Genomic DNA, 23,602 nt, shown 5'->3' with positions numbered 1-23,602 from the left:
TTCACTTCATTCTCATCTCTGTCAATGAAATTGTCAGAATATCATGTATCATCAGTGTAATAGTTGAATATATACTTATAACAATTTTTCATAACTCTAGATTGATTTGATGTATAAATTTATTGAATCATCTTGAAGATAGCAGTCAAATTCAGTTTACAAGTATGTAATTTTATCTGATTTTCAGTTGTAATCAATGTATGTAGTCTGTTTCAAGTTAGTATTATAGTTCTATATATATGAGTGTATCAAAGATGTACTTACTAGAGATATATTTCACTTCTTCACATCCCTAACATCTGCTCATCCTAATCTCTGATAGTTAGCATTGTAGTAGTCTCAGACTTAATTTAACATATTAAGTCTCATTTCTTCTCTGTCAATCATGAGAAGTGTAGATATTAACTTGATAGAAGAAATCTAGTAGAGCTGCTACAGCATAGTACTCTGTAAAAGATTGTTCAGTTTTGCTGTAGTAATATGCCAGCTTATCTCTTACAGTAATAATAGCCTGTGCTATAGCATTATCTCAGACTGAATTTCTTTTTAAGTGATTCAACTGCTTCTTAAGATGAGTAAATAAACTGTTATACACTCATCAGACTGACTGCAGCATTGATGTACAAGTGATTGAGACTGTCTTTATTATCTTATAAAACTGAAACAGTAAACTAATCATATATTTCAACTGAGTTTACTTCATATCAGAAAGTTTCAATGTCTGAATCTTTTTCTGATTAGAGTGTTGCACTCAATGATCAATCATCTGACATAATCAAAGAGTCTGAACAGTCATCTCATATGTTGAACTTTACTATATTCTGACATTCTGTATCATATTCAGTGATGTGATTGATTTGTTTATTTGTTAAATATCATGAAATCATTGTTATTATTTAGAGAAGATACAAATCTCATTAGCAATGTTTTAAATCTGTGATATTTAAATTATTAGTCAATCTATTCAAAATTAACAGTAGTATTATCAAAAAGCATTATTAAAAAGTAATATTAAAAAGTGTTATTAAAAAACATTATCTTTTATAAAGTGAATGTAAAAGTTACTTGAGTAATTACTTTCATCTCATTCTCATCTCAAGAATCAGCTATCTCATTATTCTTCATCTCAATGTTAATATTCTTTATCAGTGTTTATATCACAAGGTAAATCACATGAGCAATGCAGAGAATATGACCTTATTTATCATTTCAGAAATACAAAGCCAATTTTTTCTTCAAGCTGTTTATTATAGTGTAGTTATTCACAGTATTATCAGTTGTAATTGTAAGAAGACTGAGACTAATATCTTAATAGTCATTTTTAATCACAGTCATTAATATCTCTGTTATATAATCCTCAGTATGACTACTGATCAATGATTCAAATTCAATTAATATCTCTTGATAAGTTCAGTTCTCATCAATATAATAACATATAACTTTTATAAATGCAAGATTATTTGTACTAGTTCATGCATTTACTGTGAGAGACACTCTTCAATGATTCTTCAACTCTGATTCTAGATATTGTATATTGACTTTGTAGTATGTCTTGAGATTGAACTGAAGACAGAATTGATATAAAATATGAACATTTAAATTAAGCATTTGAAGAAGTGTTCAGAATTCAGGATTTTCAATTGATTAAAGAGAAAGATTCAGAGATATACACATGCAAAGTAATTATTCACAGAAGTTATCAGATAAGAGTTATGAAATCAGAGTACTGATACATGATTATTTTCATATAATTTTCTTTAAATTAGAAAGTTAGTATTATTAAAAATCATTATCTGATAGAGTAACTTATCAGCTTAGTAGTAATTTTCTGATTATTTTTCTTTTATTGTCTGCATTCTGATGACTTCAGATGTCAGAAAATTCCTTCAGAACTATAATCAGTTCATGATGAATATTTCTGAATGAAGTTGTAGTGATTGTAGTAGAGAGATGACTCTTCAGTAATCTGCAATGCAATCTATTGATAATTATTTCATAGTTCATCTCAGTGTTTGTGTTGAGTTTTTCATAAATTTCATGACCTGAAATCAGATATAAAGAATGAAGTGATTATTCATTATAATTGAAAGAGAGCATTCTGTGTTGAATTGTAAATAATATAGACTTTGTAAATCATAGTGATTTCTTGAAGAGTTTATGAATCTTCAATAGAAGTAAAAGAAGTGAAAGAAGTGAATTCAGAAGATATAATAATAATTTGAGAAAGATGATAATTTATTTTTAATAACTGATCACTGATGTGTGTAAGAAGAATTAATATAAGAGAAAATAATCTTCTTTCTTAGCTTAGTTATAATTTTAGTACTAACTCAGATTGAATATCATCAATGTATAAAAGTAAATAAACAATCTTGATTAATCTCTGTCATATTTCTTGAAATATATTAATATTATGAAAGAGAGTGTTATCAAATTATGTTATCAGATAATATCATTAAAAATATATTAATATTGTGAATATTAATGTTGAAAAAATGTTGATACTTATACATTATAGTGGCATGGCATGATAGTTGAATATATATATATATATTATTCCTGACATTGATAATTGATTACAACTTATACAATAATTTTTGAAAACTTAAAATTAATTTCAATTATTAACTAATAGTTACAAACTTATAACTAACTAATATAAAAAGAAAAAAACTTTTTCTACTTATTATCTTTCTTCTCTTTCTCATTCTTCTCATCATTCTTTATAATTCACTTCTCATTCTCATTCTTCTTCTTCTTCTTCTCATCTGAGATGATAATTATCTCAAAATCTCCCTCTGCTGCCTTCTCAGAGAAGGGTTCTCACTGCTTCCTCTTAGCCAGATCAACCTGTGTCTCAAAATCCTGCATTTTCTGGTCTGCTATCTCAGGTTTCATCTCAGTAGTAAGCAGATTGACATGCTCAGAGAGCAGGGCTGTCTTCTCAATATTCTGGATCATGAAGTGCATTTGAGACCTGAATAAGACCTCAATTCTCTTCTCCTCTGTCAGCTCCTGCTAATCAATTAGAGAACAGAAGTATTATTAAAAATCATTATCTCTTAATAAAAAACTTACCAGTTTTGACTTCTTTGTCTCTCACTCTAATATCTTCTCAATCTTCTTCTGCTGCTGCTTATTTACAGCAACACTCTTCTTCTCTCTCTCTCTCTTCATCTTGATCTTAAATCATTCTCAGAACTTCTTCTGATTTCATTACTACTGTATAAGACTCTTCACTATCTTCTTTTTCAATCTCTCACAGGCAGTGTCATCTGCATTATTTCTATACTTAGTTCAGTCTAAATCTATCAGAAGTATTACTTAAAATCATTATCATTCTGCTCTCTTACAGAGTCTCTTCAAGGCATTATAATATGTCTTATAATCTGTCTCTCTATACTTGAACATCTTCTTCTTCTCTTTCTTCAATCTGTGATAGCACTCACACGCCTTGATAATCTGCAGAACCACAGAATATTTGAAGAGAGATGACATGATTGATTTTAATAAGTGTTGAGAGAGAGGTGAAGACAGGCAATGATATAATAATGATAATAATGATGATGATAATAATAATGATAATGATGATAATGATGATGATGATGATGATAATGATGATGATGATGATGATAATGATGATGAAAGAAGAAGTGCATCAAAATATATTATTGACTTATTAAATATAAAGAGACAAAGAAACTATTAACAGCTTTCAGAGATGTACAGAAACAGCTACAGTGTTACATAGCAACATTATCTTTATTCAATACATACACTATTGATATTCTTTGTATACATTTATCATATAATCTATATCAGAGATACATGCAGAAAACAGATCTTTATTACTAGAGAGAATGATTGCAGCAATTCTCTGTTTTCATATTATAAAGATAAGTTATTCTCATTTCTTTCTTCTCTCTTTTCTCTTCTTCTTCAACTCATCACTAAGTTCAAGCTGATATGAAAACTATTAAAACACTCTTAGAAACCCTCAAATTGAAGAGTATAGACTAATCAAATTTTAAATGCAGATGAACTAAATTACATTTAATAATACTAATTATTCATTTTCTCTTCAATAAAACAATAGTTGTGTCTTTTCTCTCCTCTTCAAACAAAACATGATCTGTAAAAAGTGAGTACCACATCAGGCCATAATAATTAACACAGCCTCAGCATGCAGGGCTGTATACACACAGTGTGTGCTAAACTGAGAGACTATGTGAGTTGCAAACTGACAGCAGTATTCCAGGAAGAGCTGTGCAGTGTGAGAAAGCTGCAACTCTCAGTCATATATGCAGAGAGTGAATTGCTGCAGTAAGTGCATATATATTGTATAAAAGTAACACTTTTTGATAACACTCAGTCTCTGATATTATGAAAATAGAGTCTCTTCATAAGATCTGTTTTTACCAGAAGTCAGAGAATCTTATATTTCTCAAGATTATCTTCACATGCCTTGTCTGTGAAATCAATGAGAAGAATCATTGATTTCAGCATTCTGTTCTTGATGTCATTCAAGTGGCAGCAGAGTTCACCCTGCTCACACTTTTTAAGTGTATATTTTCTAATTATTCACATTTATACAAATATATACTGATTATTTATTAGATGATGTTAAGACAATGACTCATCACAGCTGTGTTACTCTCACTATGAAAGATATATGATTGATAATGAATATTGCAAAGACTCTGAGAAGTGAGTATTTTAAGAATGCTGCAGCTCTGTAACCTTGATTTTTTTTATTTTTATTTTTTCTTTTTTCTTTTCTTTTCTTTTTTTTTTTTTTTCTTCCTCTTTTTTTTTCCTTTTTTTATTGGGATTTTTTCTTGTTTTTGTTTTTATTTTTTATTTTTTGTTTTTTTTTGTATTTTATATTTTTTTCATAATTAAAATTATATGAATTATGATCTGTGTTGAGAAAAGTAATAATATTTGATAACACTCTCTGTTGAATTTTCAACAAATGAGTACTATGTTATGATATTATGTAAGTGAGAAATGATTTCATAGTCTCATTTAATGCCATTCTCAATAATGAGATCAGAATGAAAATGTGACTAAGAATTCAAACATATTCTTTATCTGAGACTAGATTTTTATTTGAAAAGTGAATCTGGAATCTTTAATATTTGAAATAACATGATTTGAAATCAATGTGATGAACACAAACCATGATCAGAAGTAATGCTTTTAGGTAATATGACAACTGTAAAGTTTGGTCCTGGTTTCAGACATGGTCACACGGTCAGTCTAGAAGTATCTAAGCATTCTTTCAGTGCTTTTATATTCAATTCTATCATTATTGAAATTATTTATACAGGGATTCCTTGTTAAGATAATCATTGAATTTCTTTATATTGATATTATTGAGTTGCATGCATATCAGCTATTTATTATTATTATAATTTCAACATTGCTTAGAGTCACTGTGACACTGTATCTATACTCATGTTTAAGAGTTCTTTCATACTATTATTAGACATGATTATGTCAATCATTGAATATATAATATCTATAAAATTGAAAGAAGTGTAATTGTATAAATATCTTATATATCTGTAGTGTCAGAACTCTCAGATCTTTCACTGGTATTCTCTTTATAAGATCTTATTCTCTTCATAAGGTCTTGTTACAGAGCCAGAGTGACTGATGAGTAAGCTTCTATCTGAGAACTCAGTATCTGCTTAACTGATTGACTGTTTCTCTACTTCATACATATTGTTATATATTCAGATAGCTTCTCAATGAATAATCATTTCTAATAAGAAGACAATGAATATTTTTCAAGTATAAGAGGCCTATACTGAATAGATCAGTATAATATTTATAGATCTTATATAATAAAGTGAAAAACATTAGAGAAGAAAAGAAAGAGAAAGTGTGAGAATCAGTGATCAGAGTGAATATTTATACACATACACAGTGATATACATAGTGAAACTTTAGGGTGAAAGAATAGGGGTTTTCATACATGGTAAAGCTTCAGAGCGGAAGAATACAAATTCTGTAGATTTTCAGCTGAGAATCAGTGACCGAGAATCAAAGTGGTAGAAATCTGTGAAGTGTAATGAAATAGTCTATATAATTGATCGGGCGCAGCCCGCCACATATTAGATTGATTACAGAGTGCTTAACAGAGAAACACTTCTATTATAACATTCATTTCTGACTTCAACATCAAGATTCTAGAAGCAGGTGATCAATCTTGAAAAAATTAAATGAAGATTAGTATGTTTAAGAAGATATTAACTTTTGAACTCTTACAGCTTCTTATAAGTGTAGACAAAGACCAGACTTATAAAGGTTTCTATGTACAACTTCAGACATTAAATGACTGACTTATCAAGCTCAAGAGTATACAGAACAGTGATAGAATATATTATATCTAGACTGACCATGTGACTGTGTCTGAGACCAGAATCAAACTTTACAGTTATCACATTGTCTAAAAGCATTACTTCTGATCATGATTTGTGTTCATCACATTGATCTCAAATCACATTATTTCAAATATTAAAGGTCTCAGATTCACTTTTCAAATAAAAATCTAGTCTCAGATAAAGAATACATTTGAATTCTTAGTCACATTTTCATTCTGATTTCATTATTGAAAATGACACTAAATAAGACTATGAAATCATTTCTCACTTACATAATATCATAATATAGTACTCATTTGTTAAAAATTCAATAGAAAGTATTATCAAATATTTTTACTTTTCTGAACATAGATCATAATTGATATCATTTTAATTAAAAAAAAAATATAAAATACAAAAAATAATAAAAAAACAAAAAACAAAATAACAAGAAAAAATCACAATAAAAAAAAAAAAAAGAGAAAGAAAAAAAGAAGAGAAAGAAAAAAAGAGAAAGAAAGAAAAAGAAAAATAAAATAAAATAAAAGAAAAAGAAAAAAATAAAAAATAAAAATAAAAAAAAATCAAGATTACAGAGCTATAGTACTCTTAAAATACTCACTTCTCAGAGTCTTTATAATATTTATTATTAATTATGCATTTCTCACAGTGAGAGTAACACAGTTATAATAAGTCATTATCTTAATATTATCTAATAAATAATCAGTATATATCTATATAAATGTGAATAATTAGAAAATATACACTTAAAAAGTGTGATCAGAGTGAACTCTGCTGTCACTTGAATAATATCAAGAGCAGAACACTGAAATCAATGATTTCTCTCATCAGTTTCATAGATAAGATATACAAAGATAATCTTGAGAAATATAAGATTTTCTGACTTCTGATAGAAACAGATCTCACAGAGAGACTCTATTTTCATCATATCAGAGACTGAGTGTTATCAAAAAGTGTTACTTCAATGCATATACACTTACTGTAATAATTCATTCTCTGTATATGTAACTGAGAGTTATAGCTTTCTCACACTGTATAACTCTCTCTGAGATGCTGCTGCTGATTTACAACTTATACAGTCTCTCAGTTCAGTATGTACTGTGTATATACAGTTCTGCATGCTGAGACTGTGTTGATAATTATGATCTGATATGATACTCACTTTTCATGAGCTATGTTTTGTTTGATTAAGAAAGAGAGGAATGTGACTACTATTTTATTTAAGAGAAAATGAATAATTAAATCTATAGAAGATAATTTGATTTCTTCTGCATTTCAAATTTAATTAGTCTATACTCTTCAATTTGAGAGTTTCTGAGAGTGTTTTAATAGTTTTCATATCAGCTTGAAATTAGTGATTGATTGAAGAAGAGAAAAGAGAGAAGAAAGAAATAAGAATAACTTATCTTTATAATATGAAAACAGAGAATTGCTGTAATCATTTATTCTAGTAATAAAGATCTGTTTTCTGTATATATCTCTGATACACATTATATAATAACTGTATATAAAGAATATCAACAGTGCATGTATTGAATGAAAATGATATTGCTATGCAACACTGTAGCTGTTTCTGTACATTACTGAAAGCTGTTAATATTTTCTTTAAGTCTCTTTATATTTGATAAGTCAGTAATATATTTCAATACACTCTTTCTTTCATCATCATCATCATTATTATCATCATCATCATTATTATCATTACTATTACTACTATCATTATCATCATTATTATCATTATTATCATTATTATTATATCATTTCTGACTGTCTCTTCTACCTTCATCTCTCTTCAACACTCACTGAAATCAATCATGTTATTCTTCTTCAAATATTCTGCAGTTCTGTGAACCATCAAGGTGCGTGAGCACTGTCACAGATTGAAGAGAGAGAAGAAGAAGATGTTTAAGCAAGAGAAGACAGATTGTAAGATACATTATAATATCTTGAAGAGACTTTATAAGAGAGTAGAATGATAACAATTTTAAGTAATACTTCTGATAGATTTAGACTGAACTAAGTATAGAAATAATGCAGATGACACTGTCTGTGAGAGATTGAAAAAGAAGACAGTGAAGAGTCTCATACAGTAGTGATAGAATCAGAAGAAGTTCTGAGAATGATTTGAGATCAAGATAAAGAGAGAGAGAGAGAAGAAGAGTGTTACTATAAATAAGCAGCAGTAGAAGAAGATTGAGAAGATGTTAAAGTAAGAGATAAAGAAATTAAAACTGATAAGTTTTTTATTTATTGAGAGATAATAATTTTTGATAATACTTCTATTCTCTAATTAATTAGCAGAAGCTGACAGAGAAGAAGAGAATTAAGATCTTATTCAGATCTCAAATGCACTTCATAATTCAGAATATTGAGAAGACAGCTCTGCTCTCTGAGCATGTCAATCTGCTTATCACTGAGATGAAACCTGAGACAGCAGATCAGAAAATGCAGGATTTTGAGACACAGATTGACCTGGCTGAGAGAAAGCAGTGAAAACCCTCCTCTGAGAAGATAGTGAAGAGAGATTTTAAGATAGTTATCATCTCAGATAAGAAGAAGAAGAAGAAGAAGAAGAATAAAAAGTGAATTATAAAGAATGATAAGAAGCATGAGAAAGAGTAGAAAGATAATAAGTAAAAAAAGTTTTTTTCTTTTTATATTAGTTAGTTATAAGTTCATAATTATTAATAATTGAAATTAATTTTGAGTTTTTAAAAATTATTGTACAAGTTGTAATCAAGTCAGGAATAATATATATATATATATATATTTAACTATCATGATTCATAAATCACTGTAATGTATAAGTATTAACATTTTTTCAACATTAATATTCATAATATTAATATATTTTTAATAATATTATCTGATAATGCAATTTAGTAACACTCTCTTTCACAATATTAATATATTTTAAGAAATATGACAGAGATTAATCAAGATTATTTGTTTACTTTTATATATCAATGATATTCAATCTGAGTTAGTACTAAAATTATAACTAAGCTAAGAAACAAGATTATTTTCTCTTATATTAATTCTTCTTACACACATCAGTGATCAGTTATTGAAAATAAATTATTATCTTTCTCAAATTATTATCATGTCTTCTGAATTCACTTCTTTCACTTCTTTTACTTCTATTGAAGATTTATATACTCTTCAAGAAATCACTGTCAATTACAAAGTCTATGTTATTTACAATTCTATATAGAATGCTCTCTTTCAATTATAATAAATAATCACTTCATTCTTCACATCTGATTTCAGGCTATGAAATTTATAAAAAACTCAACACAAACACTGAGATGAACTATGAAATAATTATCAACAGATTGTATTATAGATTACTGAAGAGTCATCTCTCTGCTATAATTACTGCAACTTCATTTAAAAACATTCATTATAAACTGATCATAGCTCTGAACAAATTTTCTGATATTTGAAGTCATCAGAATGCAGATAATAAAAGAAAAATAATTAGAAAATTACTACTGAGCTGGTAAGTTTCTTTATCAGATAATGATTTTTAATAATACTAACTTTCTAATTTAAAGAAAATTATATGAAAATGATCATGTATCAGTACTCTGATTTCATAACTCTTATCTGATAACTTCTGTGAATAATTACTTTGTATATGTATATCTCTGAATCTTTCTCTTCAATCAATTGAAAACTCTGAATTTCAAACACTTCTTCAAATGCTTAATTCAAATCTTCATATTTTATATCAATTCTGTCTTTGATTCAATCTTGAGACACACTACAAAGTTAATATACAATATCTAGAATCAGAGTTAAAGAATTATTGAAGAGTATCTCTCACAGTGAATGCATGAACTAGTATAAACAATCTTATATTTATAAGAGTTATATACTATTATACTGATGAGAACTGAACTTATTAAGAGACATTAATTGAATTTGAATCATTAATCAGTAGTCATACTGAGAATTATATAACAGAGATATTAATGACTGTGATTAAAAATGACTATTGAGATATTAGTCTCAGTCTTCTTACAATTATAACTGATAATGCTGTGAATAACTATACTATGATGAAGAGTTTAGAGCAAAAATTGACTTTGTATTTCTGAAATAATAAACAAGGTCATATTCTCTGTATTACTCATATGATTCAACTTGTAATATAAACACTGATAAAGAATCTTAACATTGAGATGAAGAATAATGAGATAACTAGTTCTTGAGATGAGAATAAGATGAAAGTAATTACTTAAGTAACTTTTATATTCACTTTGTAAAAGATAATGTTTTTTAATAACACTTTTTAATATTGCTTTTTAATAACACTTTTTAATAATGCTACTGTTAATTTTGAATAGATTGACTAATAATTTAAATATCATAAATTCAAAACATTGCTAATGCAATTTGTATCTTCTTTAAATAATAATAATGATTCTATGATATTCAATAAATAAATAAATCAGTCACATCACTGAATATGATACAGAATGTTAGAATATAGTGAAGTTTAATATATAAGGTAACTATTCAGACTCTTTAATTGTGTCAGATGATTGATTATTGAGTGTAACACTCTGATTGAGAAAAGATTCAGATATTGAAACTTTCTGATATGAAGTGAACTTAGTTGAAATATATGATTGATTTACTGTTTCAGTTTTATAAGATAATAAAGACAGTCTCAATCACTCATATATCAATACTGCAGTCAGTCTAATAAGTGTATAACAGTTTATTTACTTATCTTGAGAAGCAGTTGAATCACTCAAAAAGAAATTCAGTCTGAGATGATGCTATAGCACAGGCTATTATTACTATAAGAGATAAACTGATATATTACTACAGCAAAACTGAACAATCTTTTACAGAGTACTATACTGTAGCAGCTCTACTAGATCTCTTCTATCAAGTTAATATCTACACTTCTCAAGATTGAACAGAGAAGAAATAAGACTTATATGTTAAATTAGTCTGAGACTACTACAATATCAACTATCAGAGATTTGAATGAGCAGATATTCAAGATGTGAAGACAGTGAAATACAATTCTCTAGTAAGTAATGATCTTTGATAACACTTTATATTATATAGAACTATAATACTAACTTTGAAACAGAACTTGCATACATTGATTGCAACTGAAAATCAGGTAAAACTACATACTTGTAAAACTGAATTTGATCACTATCTTCAAGATGATTTAATGAATTTACATATCAAATCAATTCTAGAGTTATAAAAAATTGTTAAGAGTACATATTCAACTGTTACACTGATGACATGTGATATTCTGACAATTTCATTGATAGAGGTGAGAATGAAGTGAAAGTTCAACTCAAGTTGAGATATTTATTACTATTATCAGAGACAATTACAAGAAGAAATAATCAAGAAACTCATGATTATAAAACATGAAATTATCAGACAGTTTAATACCTCTGATCACAGTATATCAGAAAAGTGTAGTTTTTATGAGAAAGTGAAGAATAAACTTGTGCAAGAATGTATTTAGTTATTTCATAAGTGTTACTAATAATCATTACCAAATTCTGATTATATAAGCAATCACTGAATGAACTGAATGAGACTGATTTTAATCTTCAGTCTCAGTCTCATTCTGATTTTGAAAGAATGATCATTTTTCACAGTTTATTCTGAGAAATTACTCTCATTTCACTGTTCTTGAATTAAATCTGGTCATTTTTCACATCATTTCTCTCAGAAATGGTCCATTTTCAGATTTTTTTGAGGCTTGGTCCTGGTGAGACTCATGTTAAGAAATGTATGAGATCAGACCAAATGAGACTAAATGTGAAATTCATGGTCCCGCCGGCCAGTCTAATTACATCTCAGTTACTTATATATCTGCACTGAGAAATAACAACAATGATGCAGATATCATGAACTGAGTAGACTTGAATATCTATACATAAGCAAGGATCTCTGCTGTCTGAACTGACTTTCAAGTTTCTGAGATCACTTCTGAAGAAGTCACTGACTGATATTAATAAAAGATGTGTATTAATTGTAACTAATTAGAACATATTACTTTCAACTGTTAATCAGTTTATATATCTTCTCATTCAAGAGAAAGATCAGTGTCTTCTTACTTAAAGAATGAATCAGTGTCTGTCTGTATCAATCACATTATATTGAAGAAAGATTGAGAAGATAACTATGAGAATGTTCTGATAAAACAGGGAAAAGATTAGCTTTTGTTTAAATTTACAAGCAGGAGCTTGAAGAGGTCAGATAATAATAATTTAAAGAGAAAATAATAATAGATGCAATTTTTATATCTACTGTAATAGATAATATATATAATATAAAAGTCATGATAGACAGTGATCTATGCTATTATACAATAATTAAATCTTCAGTTATAAAATATTATAATCTTCAGTGTATTCTCTTATTAAAATCTCAACTTCTCACAGAATTTGATGATTCAAAAGACATTCACATCTGTTTTATGATGAAACTAAACATAGATGTCAGAGAACATTAATAAGAAGATGTTTATATATATGAAGTTAATAATCTTGACTATAATCTTATGTCAGAACTTGTCTGACTATCTGAACAAGGCATCTTATTGAATGCTTAAAACAGAAGTTTAATATTGTCTAACAATGATAGAATTCATGAAGATAATATTTATAAGACTATGAATCTTACATAGATCTCTGTCAATACTTATAAAATGCTCTGAAAAAGAAGTTATTAGTGAGACTGCTAACAAAGTTACTGATAGCAGAATTATATATTAATCTATTTCATCAGTCTGACTGATATCAAGAAAGCTCTAGAGAAGTTATTTCATACTATAATAACAGATTCTCACATAAAGCTCTCTCAATAATATTATGAATATCTAGATATCTTTTAATAAGATAATATTATAAATATACTCTCTTTACAAGGCTCAGAAGTGTATTACAGTATCAAGTTAGAAAAGAAGAATAATAAGAACTCTGAGTCATTATAAGACCTTCTTTATAATATGTCTCAAGATAAACTTCTTCTTCTTCAGAAGACACTCAATGATCTGTTGAATAAGAAATTCATATATATTAGTAACTCTTTCACTGCAGCTTCTATTCTCTTTGAAAAGAAATCAGATAAAGAACTCTGATTCTGTGTGAACTATCAATATCTGAACAGATTGATAAAGAAAGATTATTATCTCTTATCTCTTATCAATGAAACTCTAGCATGTATCAGACAAGCTCAATAATTTATAAAGTTAGATATTATTATCATGTTTTATAAGATTTGTATTGCTGAAGAGAATGAATGACTCACAGTATTCTGAATATGTTATGACCTCTTTGAATGAGTAGTCACACTCTTTGACCTAGCTAATGTCTTCAGTACATTTCAGAAGTATATCAACTGAGTACTCTGAGATTTTCTTAATAAGTTTATATCTGTATATCTAGATGATATTCTCATCTTCACTGACAGATTCAGAAAGAAATATTAAGAATATATATGAAAAATATTACAATAATTATGAGAGACAGAACTATCAATAGATATTAACAAGTATGATTTCAAAGTCAAAAGTATAAAATACCTAGGTTTTATCATAGAAGCTGATTAGAGAATTCAAATGAATTCTGAGAAGATCTCTGCTATTCTCAAGTGAGAAGCTTCATATACTGTGAAAGATGTATAAAGCTTCATCAGATTTGCTAACTTCTATCAGTGATTTATACAAAACTTCTCAGATATTATAAGATTACTTACAGAACTTATTAAGAAGAATTCAGTATTTCAGTGATTAGCAGATACTGAAGCTGCATTTATATAAATAAAGAAGATATTCATTAATACCTCTCTGCTGATAATATTTGATTCTGATTATAAGATAGTTATTGAAGCTGATTTCTCTAACTATATCACAGAAGAAGCTATATTATAATATAATAATAAAAATGTCTTATAATTATACATCTTCATGTCTAAGAAACTGAGTTCTGTTGAATACAATTACAAGATCTATGATAAGAAACTTCTTACAATTGTACACTGTTTAGAAGAATGAGACTCTGAACTCTGAAGTATCTTCAAATTTAAGATAATCACAGATTATAAAAATCTCAAGTATTTCACAATTATATACAAGCTTATTAAATGTCAGATATAATAATCTGAGCTATTAAGCTGTTTTCATTTCACTATACACTATCATCTCAGTAGTCAGAACTCAATGACAGATACTCTCTTATAATAAAAGCAAGATATCTATTGAATAAATCAGAAACACTGACTCTTAGATTCAAAGATATTAGTTAATCAAGATAAAATAACTCATAACATTATACATACTTCTTCACTTAGAACACTCTCTCTCCGAACTGTTACTAATACTGATATTAATATTTTAACTTCTTTCTTATACACAGTTATTATATAAAAGTATTAAATCTTCTAGAGATTATATAGTTCACACTGAATCTCTGCAGTCTGATTCAGATTATTAATAACATAGTAATAAAGCTCTAAGACACTTATGACTGAGCAGAAGTCTTCATAATAAGTATTAAATAAAATCAAGAGAACTGAATTAATATTCACTGAGATCTTACTGAGTAATATAAGATAGAAAATCTGATATAATTAAATCTTAAGAATATACAGATTATATACTCATCTCACACACTGAATTACTATTATATAAAGTATAAAGTGATAGAAGTTCTAAACAGTTATAACTATTATCTTAATATATTATCAGAAATTTATAATATCTTTTATATAAGTTTACTCAGCTATACTATTACTGATCTGTTTTCTTCTTAACTAACTTTTAACTGACAGCTATCAGAAATCATAGAAGAAGATAATAAACTTAAGTAAGAGATTGAAGATATTCTTAATAAAAGACTCTGCAGCTGCAGCTGATACTATTTTATAAAATAAGTTAACTATAATAATTTTGATCTGAACTCAGAGCTCTGTGTTATCTAAGACAGTAGCTTTTAACTAATGAGAACTATATATCTCTGACTCTATATCACTTCTGAAAAGAGAGAACTAATATGACAGGCTGTATCTGATCAATTATATAGACTATTTTATTACACTTCACAGATTTCACTGAAAGCTCTGATTCTCAGTTATTAATTCTCAGCTGAAAAACTCATAAAATTTCTATTCTTCTGCTCTGAAGCTTCACTATGTATGTGTATAAATATTCACTTCAATTACTGATTCTCATACTTTCTCTTTCTTTTCTTCTCTAACATTTTTCACTTTGTTATATAAGACCTATAAATATTATACCAATCTATTCGGCGTAGGCCCCTTAGTACTTACACAGGGAATGAGTATAAGATGCTGCAGCTTCTGTGGGTCACATGATGTGTACGTAAGCATGCCCTAAGCCCTAGGCCTTACATTGAAGTCGATTTTAACTCTTCTCAAATAGTGGAGGGTTTTTTCTAGATTATAATTCTCTATCTCCGGAATGTTCTTTTGTCTCCGTCTGTCTTGTTGTCTCGCGCGCGGATCCCAGGATCCACTACCTTTTCAACCAGCCACTCCTATCTATTTCTCATGGCACCTGAACAACCAATATCATTAACTCTCGATGACGTGCTCATTAACTAAGGCCTCAAGGGCTTCTGTCGTCCATTCCTGGCAGCGCTTGATCGGCTCCTCCGGATAGAGCCGCCGAGGACCCTCGAACTGCTTTTTTGGTGCAGGGATGCCTCACAGATCGCCTTAAAATGAGAGAAATTTGCTGCCGACGCCTTTTCAACAAAAACATTGCTTTGAAAACTAGCAGACTTCTCTGGCTTCTTGCCGGGTTTGTCTTCGAAAGTCATTCCATTTTGAATATTGCCCGTTACTTGGAGGAGATGGCCAGATTGATCGTCATTTGTTACCAATAGCGTGGTGGTCACGTGGCAAACCAGCGTAGGCAACCCGGTAATAAGCGAAGAAAAAGTACGCCCAGCATGGAGGGGTTATCCGGCACTTCTGATGTGCAATTAAAAAATTGACCTGTCCGATATACGCCTGTGACAAGTCTTGCATACCTTGGTGCGCTGGCATGATATGTGCGCAAGCCGAACAACTCATACTTGAATTTCCACTTTTTTGGGGGACTCAAGGGGAGATAGATCAATGATATATGTCTTCTGTTCATTTTCTTGTGCTTTTAATGCTCTACCATCACTTTGCAACATCTCGATCATCACAACTAGAGATATCTTGAGAATGGTGAAAAAGAAATTTCATCACAGCAAAATGAATGACAAGGCCAAACAACTGATGTCTGACCAGGAATGTCTGATGATTGAATACAATCAATCACTATCATCATGAGCTCTCTCAACATTATCAGGTTTAATGACTTACTGACTTAATTTGCTGTTTATAGACCATATGAATCCCCAGTCATCATCATCACAATAGGATGCAAAAAATATGTTATTCCAGGATGTTATCTCTGAAAGTACCTGCAGTGGAACAGAAATTTGACTTGGAATCCATACATCACACTCCCTGATGTTGATGAGGATATTGGTCACACCTTGGTGCATTTTTTATATACAGGCACCTATGAGACACTAGGCTCAGCACTCAATCCAGATATTTCCTACACCGCGAGAGAATTCAGAAGGAGTGCCCTAGTTTATCATGTAGTCAGAACATACAATCTATCTGAACTTGAGACACTTGCTAAGAAGTATATTGAACATTTTGAGAAATCAATTTCTATTTTCAATATACTACAGGCGGTGAGAAAGATGTTTTCAAAGCACTCTGATCACAAAGTTTGGCTTCTCAGCTATATCAAAACAAAACTTGAGAAAGTGTTTGTGTCTGATGAAACAACTTTCAAGCGTGACAAGTTTCACTGTGAACTTGGAGAGGATCAAGTTTTTCACAAGGCTGTGATGAGAATGATTGTCAATATTTACTGTGCCTGGTTGTTGTTTATGCGAAGTACCCTTGACAGTCAGAAGAGCCGTGTTGAAGCTGGAGCTGAGGATCTTCCTGCTGACAGATATCTGGATAAAATGTCTCCTGCTGAAGAACATGTCACTGAAGCATATCTCGTCGAAGATACTGCCGCTGAAGCATATCTCATTGAAGAGTGTGCTATTGAAGAACCTCCCGCTGAAGCATATCCCGTCAAAGAACCTGCTGAGGAAGAACCCGCCCCAGAAGAGCCTTCGTTTGAAGACTGTCCCGTCGAAGATCCTCTCGCTGAAGACCCTCCCCAAGAAGAGCCTCTCACTGAAGCATATCCCGTCGAAGAGCCTCTCGTTGAAGAGTGTCCCATCGGAGAGCCTCCAGCTGAAACGTATGCCACCGACCAACATCCTGCTGAAGAACCTCCCTTAGAAGAACATCCGGATGTCAGTCTCTATGCTAATTAGAAAAAGCATTCCCCAAAAAAGAGGCTGAAAAGACGCAAGATTCTCCAGAAGAAGGGCCTTCCAATCCCAAACCGAGATGGGACCTTTCCGGTCTCGAATGTTACTAGGGTGTCAAAAGATGATGAAGAACTAGATTTCATTTGAAGGTGTCTGCAGATGTTTCAGTTTTTCTATACATTGGCGCGTGGTTGGTATTTTTATACCGTTTACCCTTTCTTATGTTTATTATGCACTTTGAAGGGGCTGAGGCCCGGTGTGTGTGTGTACAGTGAACTTTAGAAAGGCAGAAATCCAAAAATCCAGGTAAGTGCGACTGCAACCTTAATCAAGATAAAGACGATTAAGAAATGTAGAAGTCAAGAAATTTACCCCTTTCTTCAGGGCCAGATATAAAATTTGCTGCTGCGACGTTCACCTTTTTGCTTTGACAATTTTGGCTATAGGCGCTCTGGCTTGGGGAGAACCACGACATGCAAATTTTTCAAAATAAAATAAAAATAAAAGACCAGCAGCGACGCTGAACAACGTTTTCTTGCTGCCGGCTGCGAAAAAGTGCATGTGACACGGAAATTGTTCCCTATCATTCCAAAAAGAAACGGCAGACATCAATATATTTCAGGAGGGGCTCGGGATCCTATTGATTTGATTCTTTTCATGACTTCAACCGGCGTGCCTGACTGCTCCATGTTTTCTTTGCTAGCTTTAGGTGTTCTCATCTCGGAACATTCTTTCATCGCAGGATCGAAACCAACGTTCTCGTTATCCATAAATATGGGATCACATTCCATCCAAGTGGGTGGTATGTCTGACATATATTATCCATAAGCACGGGGCGATTCTGATTTGGGGTTGTGTGAGAAGGATATCTCCCGCTCTTGCGGCTTCAGCTTAGAAGCATTATTCAACACAGTCTCTGAACACATGTCAGCATATGCTCCCAGTTTCCAGTTGAGATATCAATTACCTTGTTCCTGAACAATCTTTTTACCATCTTGCTTAGGGCTGGCACACCCACCTGCAGTGTCTTCCGAGTGATTGGATTTGAAGGTGGTGGAATCCGCCCTGGCTTCGCGAAGAGCTTCTACAAGTTCTTTCTCATCAGAATGCTGATACCCATATCCTGTTGTCACACTCTGCTGGGGACTTTCATCGATGGGGCTGCATGGAGGCGTTTGGGCCGGCGGAGTATTGGCAGGGGCCTTGTCATTGAGCTTCATTGCTTGAGGCATGGTGGTAGTTGATGATAAAGAAGTCTTGGAAACTGGGTCTGGGTAACTGGCTTGGTGAGGTCCGTGAGTGTCTTGAATGTCTGTTCATTGCCTCAGGATTTCAGGGGAAACTGTGCCTCCTTATACACCATTCTGTCGACACTCCTGGCACCTATTCTTTTGTCGTCTCCCCCTTCAGCTTGGGCCACGTGGATACGGGAGGAGCTTGCCGTCGCTCTCCCAAAGTTAGGGTGTATAAAACTGTGCCGCAGGATACATGGTCTTGACCTAGTCAATGTGATATGACAACCCGCTGGCGAAAGCTTGCCGTCTTCTGCTTTGCATAGCGAATCACCCAACTATCCAGGTTGTGCTATAGGACTCGGTCTCGATCTCGTCGGACTTTTGTCAATCTGAGAACTAGCCGTGTCGAACTGTCCGCGGCACATCTCGCCGTACCAGAGGTTGCCCTGATATCAGAGATGCTATCAGCCCATGATGGATGGAAAATTATCGCTTCTGTTTGGCGGTCCGATTGGCCAACAGCTCAGGAAAATGAAATCTAGATGGCAAGTTTGTTGTCCCTGAACCCTGTGCAGCTGGAACAATCGATTAGAGAGAGTTGTTGAAGGGCAAAATTGTGGCTTGCAGTATCATTATAGCTCACCCCTTGTCAAAGTGGTAGTCAATGAAAGGTGGCTGGCGATCTGCCGCTCGATGCTACAAATTCGCTTATTGATGAGGCGCCAAAGGACGAAGGATGATATTGCCGCGAGACCATGGTGCAGGGGATGCTATCAGTCCGCTTGGGTCTGATTGGTAAACATCTCAGGAAAAAAAACCTAGATGTTATGTTGTTGTCCCTGAACCCTGAACTGAAGACAGTCGAGGGGGAGAATCTTGTCGTAGCTTGCAGTAGGGGAAGATCCCGTCGAACCATATTACAACTACATCAAAAAAGAAAAAGCTGTCCTTGCTGAAATCTAGTGACTAATAGCCAGCAGCAGAAGGTACTGAAGTTATGGGAGCTGCGGGAAAAACAGGAAAAACAGAACAAAGGGAAAAAAGGGAAAATAGGGGACTAGTGGGACGAAGGCTGCAGGAAAAACTCGAACAGAGCTCGATTATTCCGTTTCTTCCGTTTCTTCCATCCGTTCTGGTTCTTCACCAATCCTCTTGCTCGTTATTCAGAAATACCGTGCCGCCAACGCCGTCAAACAAAGACCCTCTCATAAAATCGCTTGAAGGGGAAAGAGTCAATGGGAGGTTTATGCCGGATCATAGTTTCTTGCTGCACCAGTGATTTTGCGTTCTCAAAGAATAATGGCTCTCATTCAAGGTTATCTATTTCCCCTCCGTATCAGGCCTTTACTACAGCCTTGTGCGAGAGAAAAAATCCGTCCGGCCCCTCCCCCAACAAAACCTTCCCTTTTCTCCTGAAAGAAGAGTCAAACGACTTCCCAAAATTTGCACCATCATCATCGTATTATTGTATTTGAACCTTATTGCATGGAGAAATCCCTCTCTATATCAACCGTGAATGTTTCAACTCTGACATTGTCAATAAACTCTCCTGACTGCATTACACTCCGAGTTCTATACTCTACAGAGTAAGTCACCTCCTATCTTTTCTATGCCGTAGCTAAGAAGTCACTAGGAAGCTGACTTCCACTCTAGAATTATATAGAATGGCAATTCTTTACATCGCTGTATATAAACCCCGGCAGACCCTAGGAACATATCATTGGGCTCTGTACCTTGAAGAAGGGGACTCTCACTTGGTGTTTCAAGTTGTCGGAAACCCAGGTCAATTTCGGTACCAAGAACTCTCCAGCCGCCCAGAAAATACCGATCGTCATGTTGAGAATATCTTTGTGGCAGATATCAACGATATCGAAGGCTATCGTGCGGTAGTTAATTCCCAGGCAGTTGATAATGAAACCTACCATTGGGGCTGCCAGCAGTGGGTCTTCGATGTTTTGGAATCTTTACTCGATGACAGTATCATTACGGACTATATCATGGTGAGGCTAAACACAAACTGGAGATGATCTTTCAAGTTGAGATCGAAGGTGATGAGTGATGAGTGCGTAATGCCTGCTTCCTTCTGTCTAAAATTATAATTCTAATTGGATAAGGTTTTCGAAAAGGTTTTCGATCTACGGTTTGATAAATTGGTCCGACAACAGCTTTGGAAAGATGTGGTTAAGTGCCAAGGTAGTCCAATAGCAAGTTTTGCATAGTTACAAAAAGGTCTATCTATGACACGAGTTTCTCAACGAATTGATCAATAGCAAACTCAGCAAAGTACATCCCCATGCCCTTATGTGGAAGAAAGAAGACCCAATCGCCCCTGCGTACAGGTAGCATTGTATTAAGAGACTTTAGAAACTCCCAATACTCCGGGTAAACTCCGCCTAGCTCCCAGTCAACAAGCCCGGTCACTCGAACGGATTGATCTCGCTCCTTGCTAACCATTATATTCCGTGGATGCAAGTCACCATGTGTCATGACAATTCGGTGATCATTGCGTAGCATAGAGTGCACAAACTCAACATAGGCTCTCATTGTAGGTGGGTGGTTACCTGAGATGAGGAATTCGTTGAACTGAGCTTCGTTCTCAATCTGTTGTGGACTTACCCGCTTCCACATTCTGCAGTCAATGCAGTAAGGTGGATTACCACCACCAAGGCAATGAGAAGATAGAGGGAGCATCCTAAGTTTCTCTAGGATAACATCTAACTGATCTCGGATAGAAAATTTTTCTTCCGTAGAGAGGGAAGACCAGAGCTTATCCAAAGATGAGCCTTCAATAAAAGTCATGAACATGTAGGTTGTCTTGCCGATAGAAATTGCTCCTAGGGGATGAGGAACTGGAATATCCTTCGAGAGACTCTGAATATAGGCTGTAATATCGGCGTCCGTTAGAAGCAAATTATGCCCAAGCTTGACAACAATCCGTGCATCAAGTTGTATGACGGCCCGTGAAAAATGGCCCCAAAGCACCTTTCCATTTTGCAAAGCGCGCGAGAGAGCCAAACGAACTGCGAGTTGATCGTCATGGTTGCTGCTGGATAAGCAATCCTGCTCACAACCATATTTCCGCAAAAGCGTATTGACTTCAGGCGCAAGGGGCCGAAGAATGACCGGAATCTCTGCTGGGATTAAGAAAGCCTCTTGAATTTGGCGTGTATTTGGAGTGTTGCTGCCACGACCTATACAGCAAGATTAGCATTGTTTCCTCCTACGTATGAAATACCTAGGTCCTTACGTACAGCTTTGGCTCTTCCTACCACATACCTCCTCCAGTTTGCGACGGTCTGATGGGTACTTCCGACCCCATCTTATAAAGAATTTACTGAGATCGGCTGATCGATTCCAGTTTAACTTGGTACGTAGTTCAGTCGTTGCCGACTCATTCAGTGCAATGAAGCCTGAAAGAGCATCTCCATCTTCGTCGCACCCCCCTTTTCGTGCAGCATCATCCAGCTCGGTAGAACAGAGGGGCGTAAGGGATGACGTTGGAGGAGATTGATTCCTTCCGAAAAAGTAAATAACGGGTAAAGTGAGGACGAGTGCGGTGCTGGCGCCGAGAAAAAAGCTCAGGCAAGTGTCCGGTCTAATGAAATTGCTAGACATTGCTTCAGAAGCTCCTATTTGGCTGGCGGTGCGGTTTAGAAGGACATGTTTCTCGTGCGGCTCTGACAGCTTCAAGTAATATCCACGCTCCGTCTTTCTTCCAGAGATCCTTGCCAAGCCTGTATGGCGGCTTCCGTCACCTGACTCATAAATTCCTGATCCGCTGTTACAAGGAATGTTTCTCCGCGATGGTTCTACCAGCAGCAGGGCTATACGATTCGAGGCGAGCTACCTCAAGACTTTCATGTCCATTTCAGTATTCGATACAGTCTATCTAAAGTAGCCTGGTGAAGCCAAGCAAGTCAATTTAGACAGATAGGGTTACTAAATAGAGTTTAATATCACGTGGACAAGCTAACAAGTAATCACCCTTGTATTACACCTTCGTGTAATCAGAAACTTAACGCATTGGTGCCTAATTTGTTGATTATTATTATTATTATTATTCTTCAATTATAGATGTATGCAGTTAGAGACTATGACATCTAGACTGACCGTGTGACCGTGTCTGAGACCAGGACCAGATTTTTTAATAGTCTCATTACCAATTTGACTGATTCCATTACATGGTTTTAACATTAAATAGTAGTCTCATACTGTTTCAGTGAGACTTACTGTCTACTCTTGTCACATTTTTCAAATGAGATCATAATTTCCACTTCTCAATTTAAATTATTTTTATTGCTTTAAATGACTTTAAATCTCATTTAAGTGTTATTAAAAAGTGTTACTTTTTAAAAAATTAAAAATAGTCTAAAAAAAACCTTAAAATATCTAAAAATAGTAACTTTATGTCAAGAATGAGACTAAATGAAATCAAATGAAACTACTTTCTCATTTTTTTCAAGTCATGATTTCATTTTAAGATCTGATATATAGTCACTTTGCATGTTTTTTTAATGACTAGTCTCAGCAGAATTCATATCAAGAAATGTATGAGATCAGATTAAATGAGATTAAACATGAA

At 33.0% G+C, this 23,602-nt stretch overlaps 6 protein-coding genes across 7 annotated transcripts; 2 read left to right on the top strand and 4 right to left on the bottom strand.

The window, feature by feature from the left end:
• Nucleotides 1-2,823: 2,823 nt before the first annotated feature.
• BDBG_16600 (uncharacterized protein) lies at nucleotides 2,824-3,177 on the bottom strand (the record flags this gene model as incomplete). The annotated part of the gene is made up of 2 exons (XM_031724522.1): nucleotides 2,824-2,977; nucleotides 3,104-3,177. 2 exons carry the CDS (start codon nucleotides 3,175-3,177, stop codon nucleotides 2,824-2,826), a joined length of 228 nt encoding a protein of 75 aa, XP_031577155.1.
• Nucleotides 3,178-16,003: 12,826 nt separating this feature from the next.
• BDBG_02560 (uncharacterized protein) lies at nucleotides 16,004-16,454 on the bottom strand (the record flags this gene model as incomplete). Its single annotated transcript, XM_031720841.1, has 2 exons — nucleotides 16,004-16,248; nucleotides 16,313-16,454. 2 exons carry the CDS (start codon nucleotides 16,452-16,454, stop codon nucleotides 16,004-16,006), a joined length of 387 nt encoding a protein of 128 aa, XP_031577154.1.
• Nucleotides 16,455-16,829: 375 nt separating this feature from the next.
• Nucleotides 16,830-17,979, top strand: BDBG_02559 (uncharacterized protein; the record flags this gene model as incomplete). The annotated part of the gene is made up of 2 exons (XM_002627842.2): nucleotides 16,830-16,857; nucleotides 16,959-17,979. 2 exons carry the CDS (start codon nucleotides 16,830-16,832, stop codon nucleotides 17,786-17,788), a joined length of 858 nt encoding a protein of 285 aa, XP_002627888.1. The 3' UTR covers nucleotides 17,789-17,979.
• Nucleotides 17,512-20,312, bottom strand: BDBG_02558 (uncharacterized protein). The gene is made up of 2 exons (XM_002627841.2): nucleotides 18,753-20,312; nucleotides 17,512-18,701 (listed from the first exon to the last, which is right to left on the bottom strand). The coding sequence occupies exons 1-2, from the start codon at nucleotides 19,015-19,017 to the stop codon at nucleotides 18,604-18,606; spliced, it is 363 nt and encodes a 120-aa protein (XP_002627887.1). The 5' UTR covers nucleotides 19,018-20,312; the 3' UTR covers nucleotides 17,512-18,603.
• BDBG_02557 lies at nucleotides 19,887-23,123 on the top strand. Of its 2 annotated transcripts, none has more exons than XM_031720840.1 (3): nucleotides 19,887-20,606; nucleotides 20,674-21,082; nucleotides 21,135-23,123. In XM_031720840.1, the coding sequence occupies exon 2, from the start codon at nucleotides 20,685-20,687 to the stop codon at nucleotides 21,045-21,047; it is 363 nt and encodes a 120-aa protein (XP_031577153.1). In that variant the 5' UTR covers nucleotides 19,887-20,606; nucleotides 20,674-20,684; the 3' UTR covers nucleotides 21,048-21,082; nucleotides 21,135-23,123. The 2 variants fall into 2 exon arrangements, with proteins under 2 accessions (XP_031577153.1, XP_031577152.1); XM_031720839.1 differs by having other exon boundaries at nucleotides 19,913-20,335; nucleotides 21,147-21,450.
• Nucleotides 20,921-22,898, bottom strand: BDBG_02556 (uncharacterized protein). Its single transcript, XM_002627839.2, has 2 exons — nucleotides 22,272-22,898; nucleotides 20,921-22,211 (listed from the first exon to the last, which is right to left on the bottom strand). Exons 1-2 carry the CDS (start codon nucleotides 22,633-22,635, stop codon nucleotides 21,256-21,258), a joined length of 1,320 nt encoding a protein of 439 aa, XP_002627885.1. The 5' UTR covers nucleotides 22,636-22,898; the 3' UTR covers nucleotides 20,921-21,255.
• Nucleotides 23,124-23,602: the final 479 nt, after the last annotated feature.

Source organism: Blastomyces gilchristii, assembly GCF_000003855.2.
Source record: "Blastomyces gilchristii SLH14081 genomic scaffold supercont1.3, whole genome shotgun sequence".
NCBI classification, from domain to species: Eukaryota; Fungi; Ascomycota; class Eurotiomycetes; order Onygenales; family Ajellomycetaceae; genus Blastomyces; species Blastomyces gilchristii.
The sequence above is the reverse complement of the archived record's forward strand: the minus strand, read 5'-3'. Positions and strand labels throughout refer to the sequence as shown.

Excerpts from the sequence above, each read along its gene's own strand:
- BDBG_02558 (XM_002627841.2), bottom strand. The coding sequence starts at position 19,017 with ATGCCTCAAGCAATGAAGCTCAATGACAAGGCCCCTGCCAATACTCCG. Across the intron at positions 18,702-18,752 it reads AAAGATTGTTCAGGAACAAG|AGACTGTGTTGAATAATGCT; the intron begins GTAATTGATATC and ends ACATGTGTTCAG.
- BDBG_02556 (XM_002627839.2), bottom strand. The coding sequence starts at position 22,635 with ATGTCTAGCAATTTCATTAGACCGGACACTTGCCTGAGCTTTTTTCTC. Across the intron at positions 22,212-22,271 it reads TGGTAGGAAGAGCCAAAGCT|GTCGTGGCAGCAACACTCCA; the intron begins GTACGTAAGGAC and ends CTTGCTGTATAG.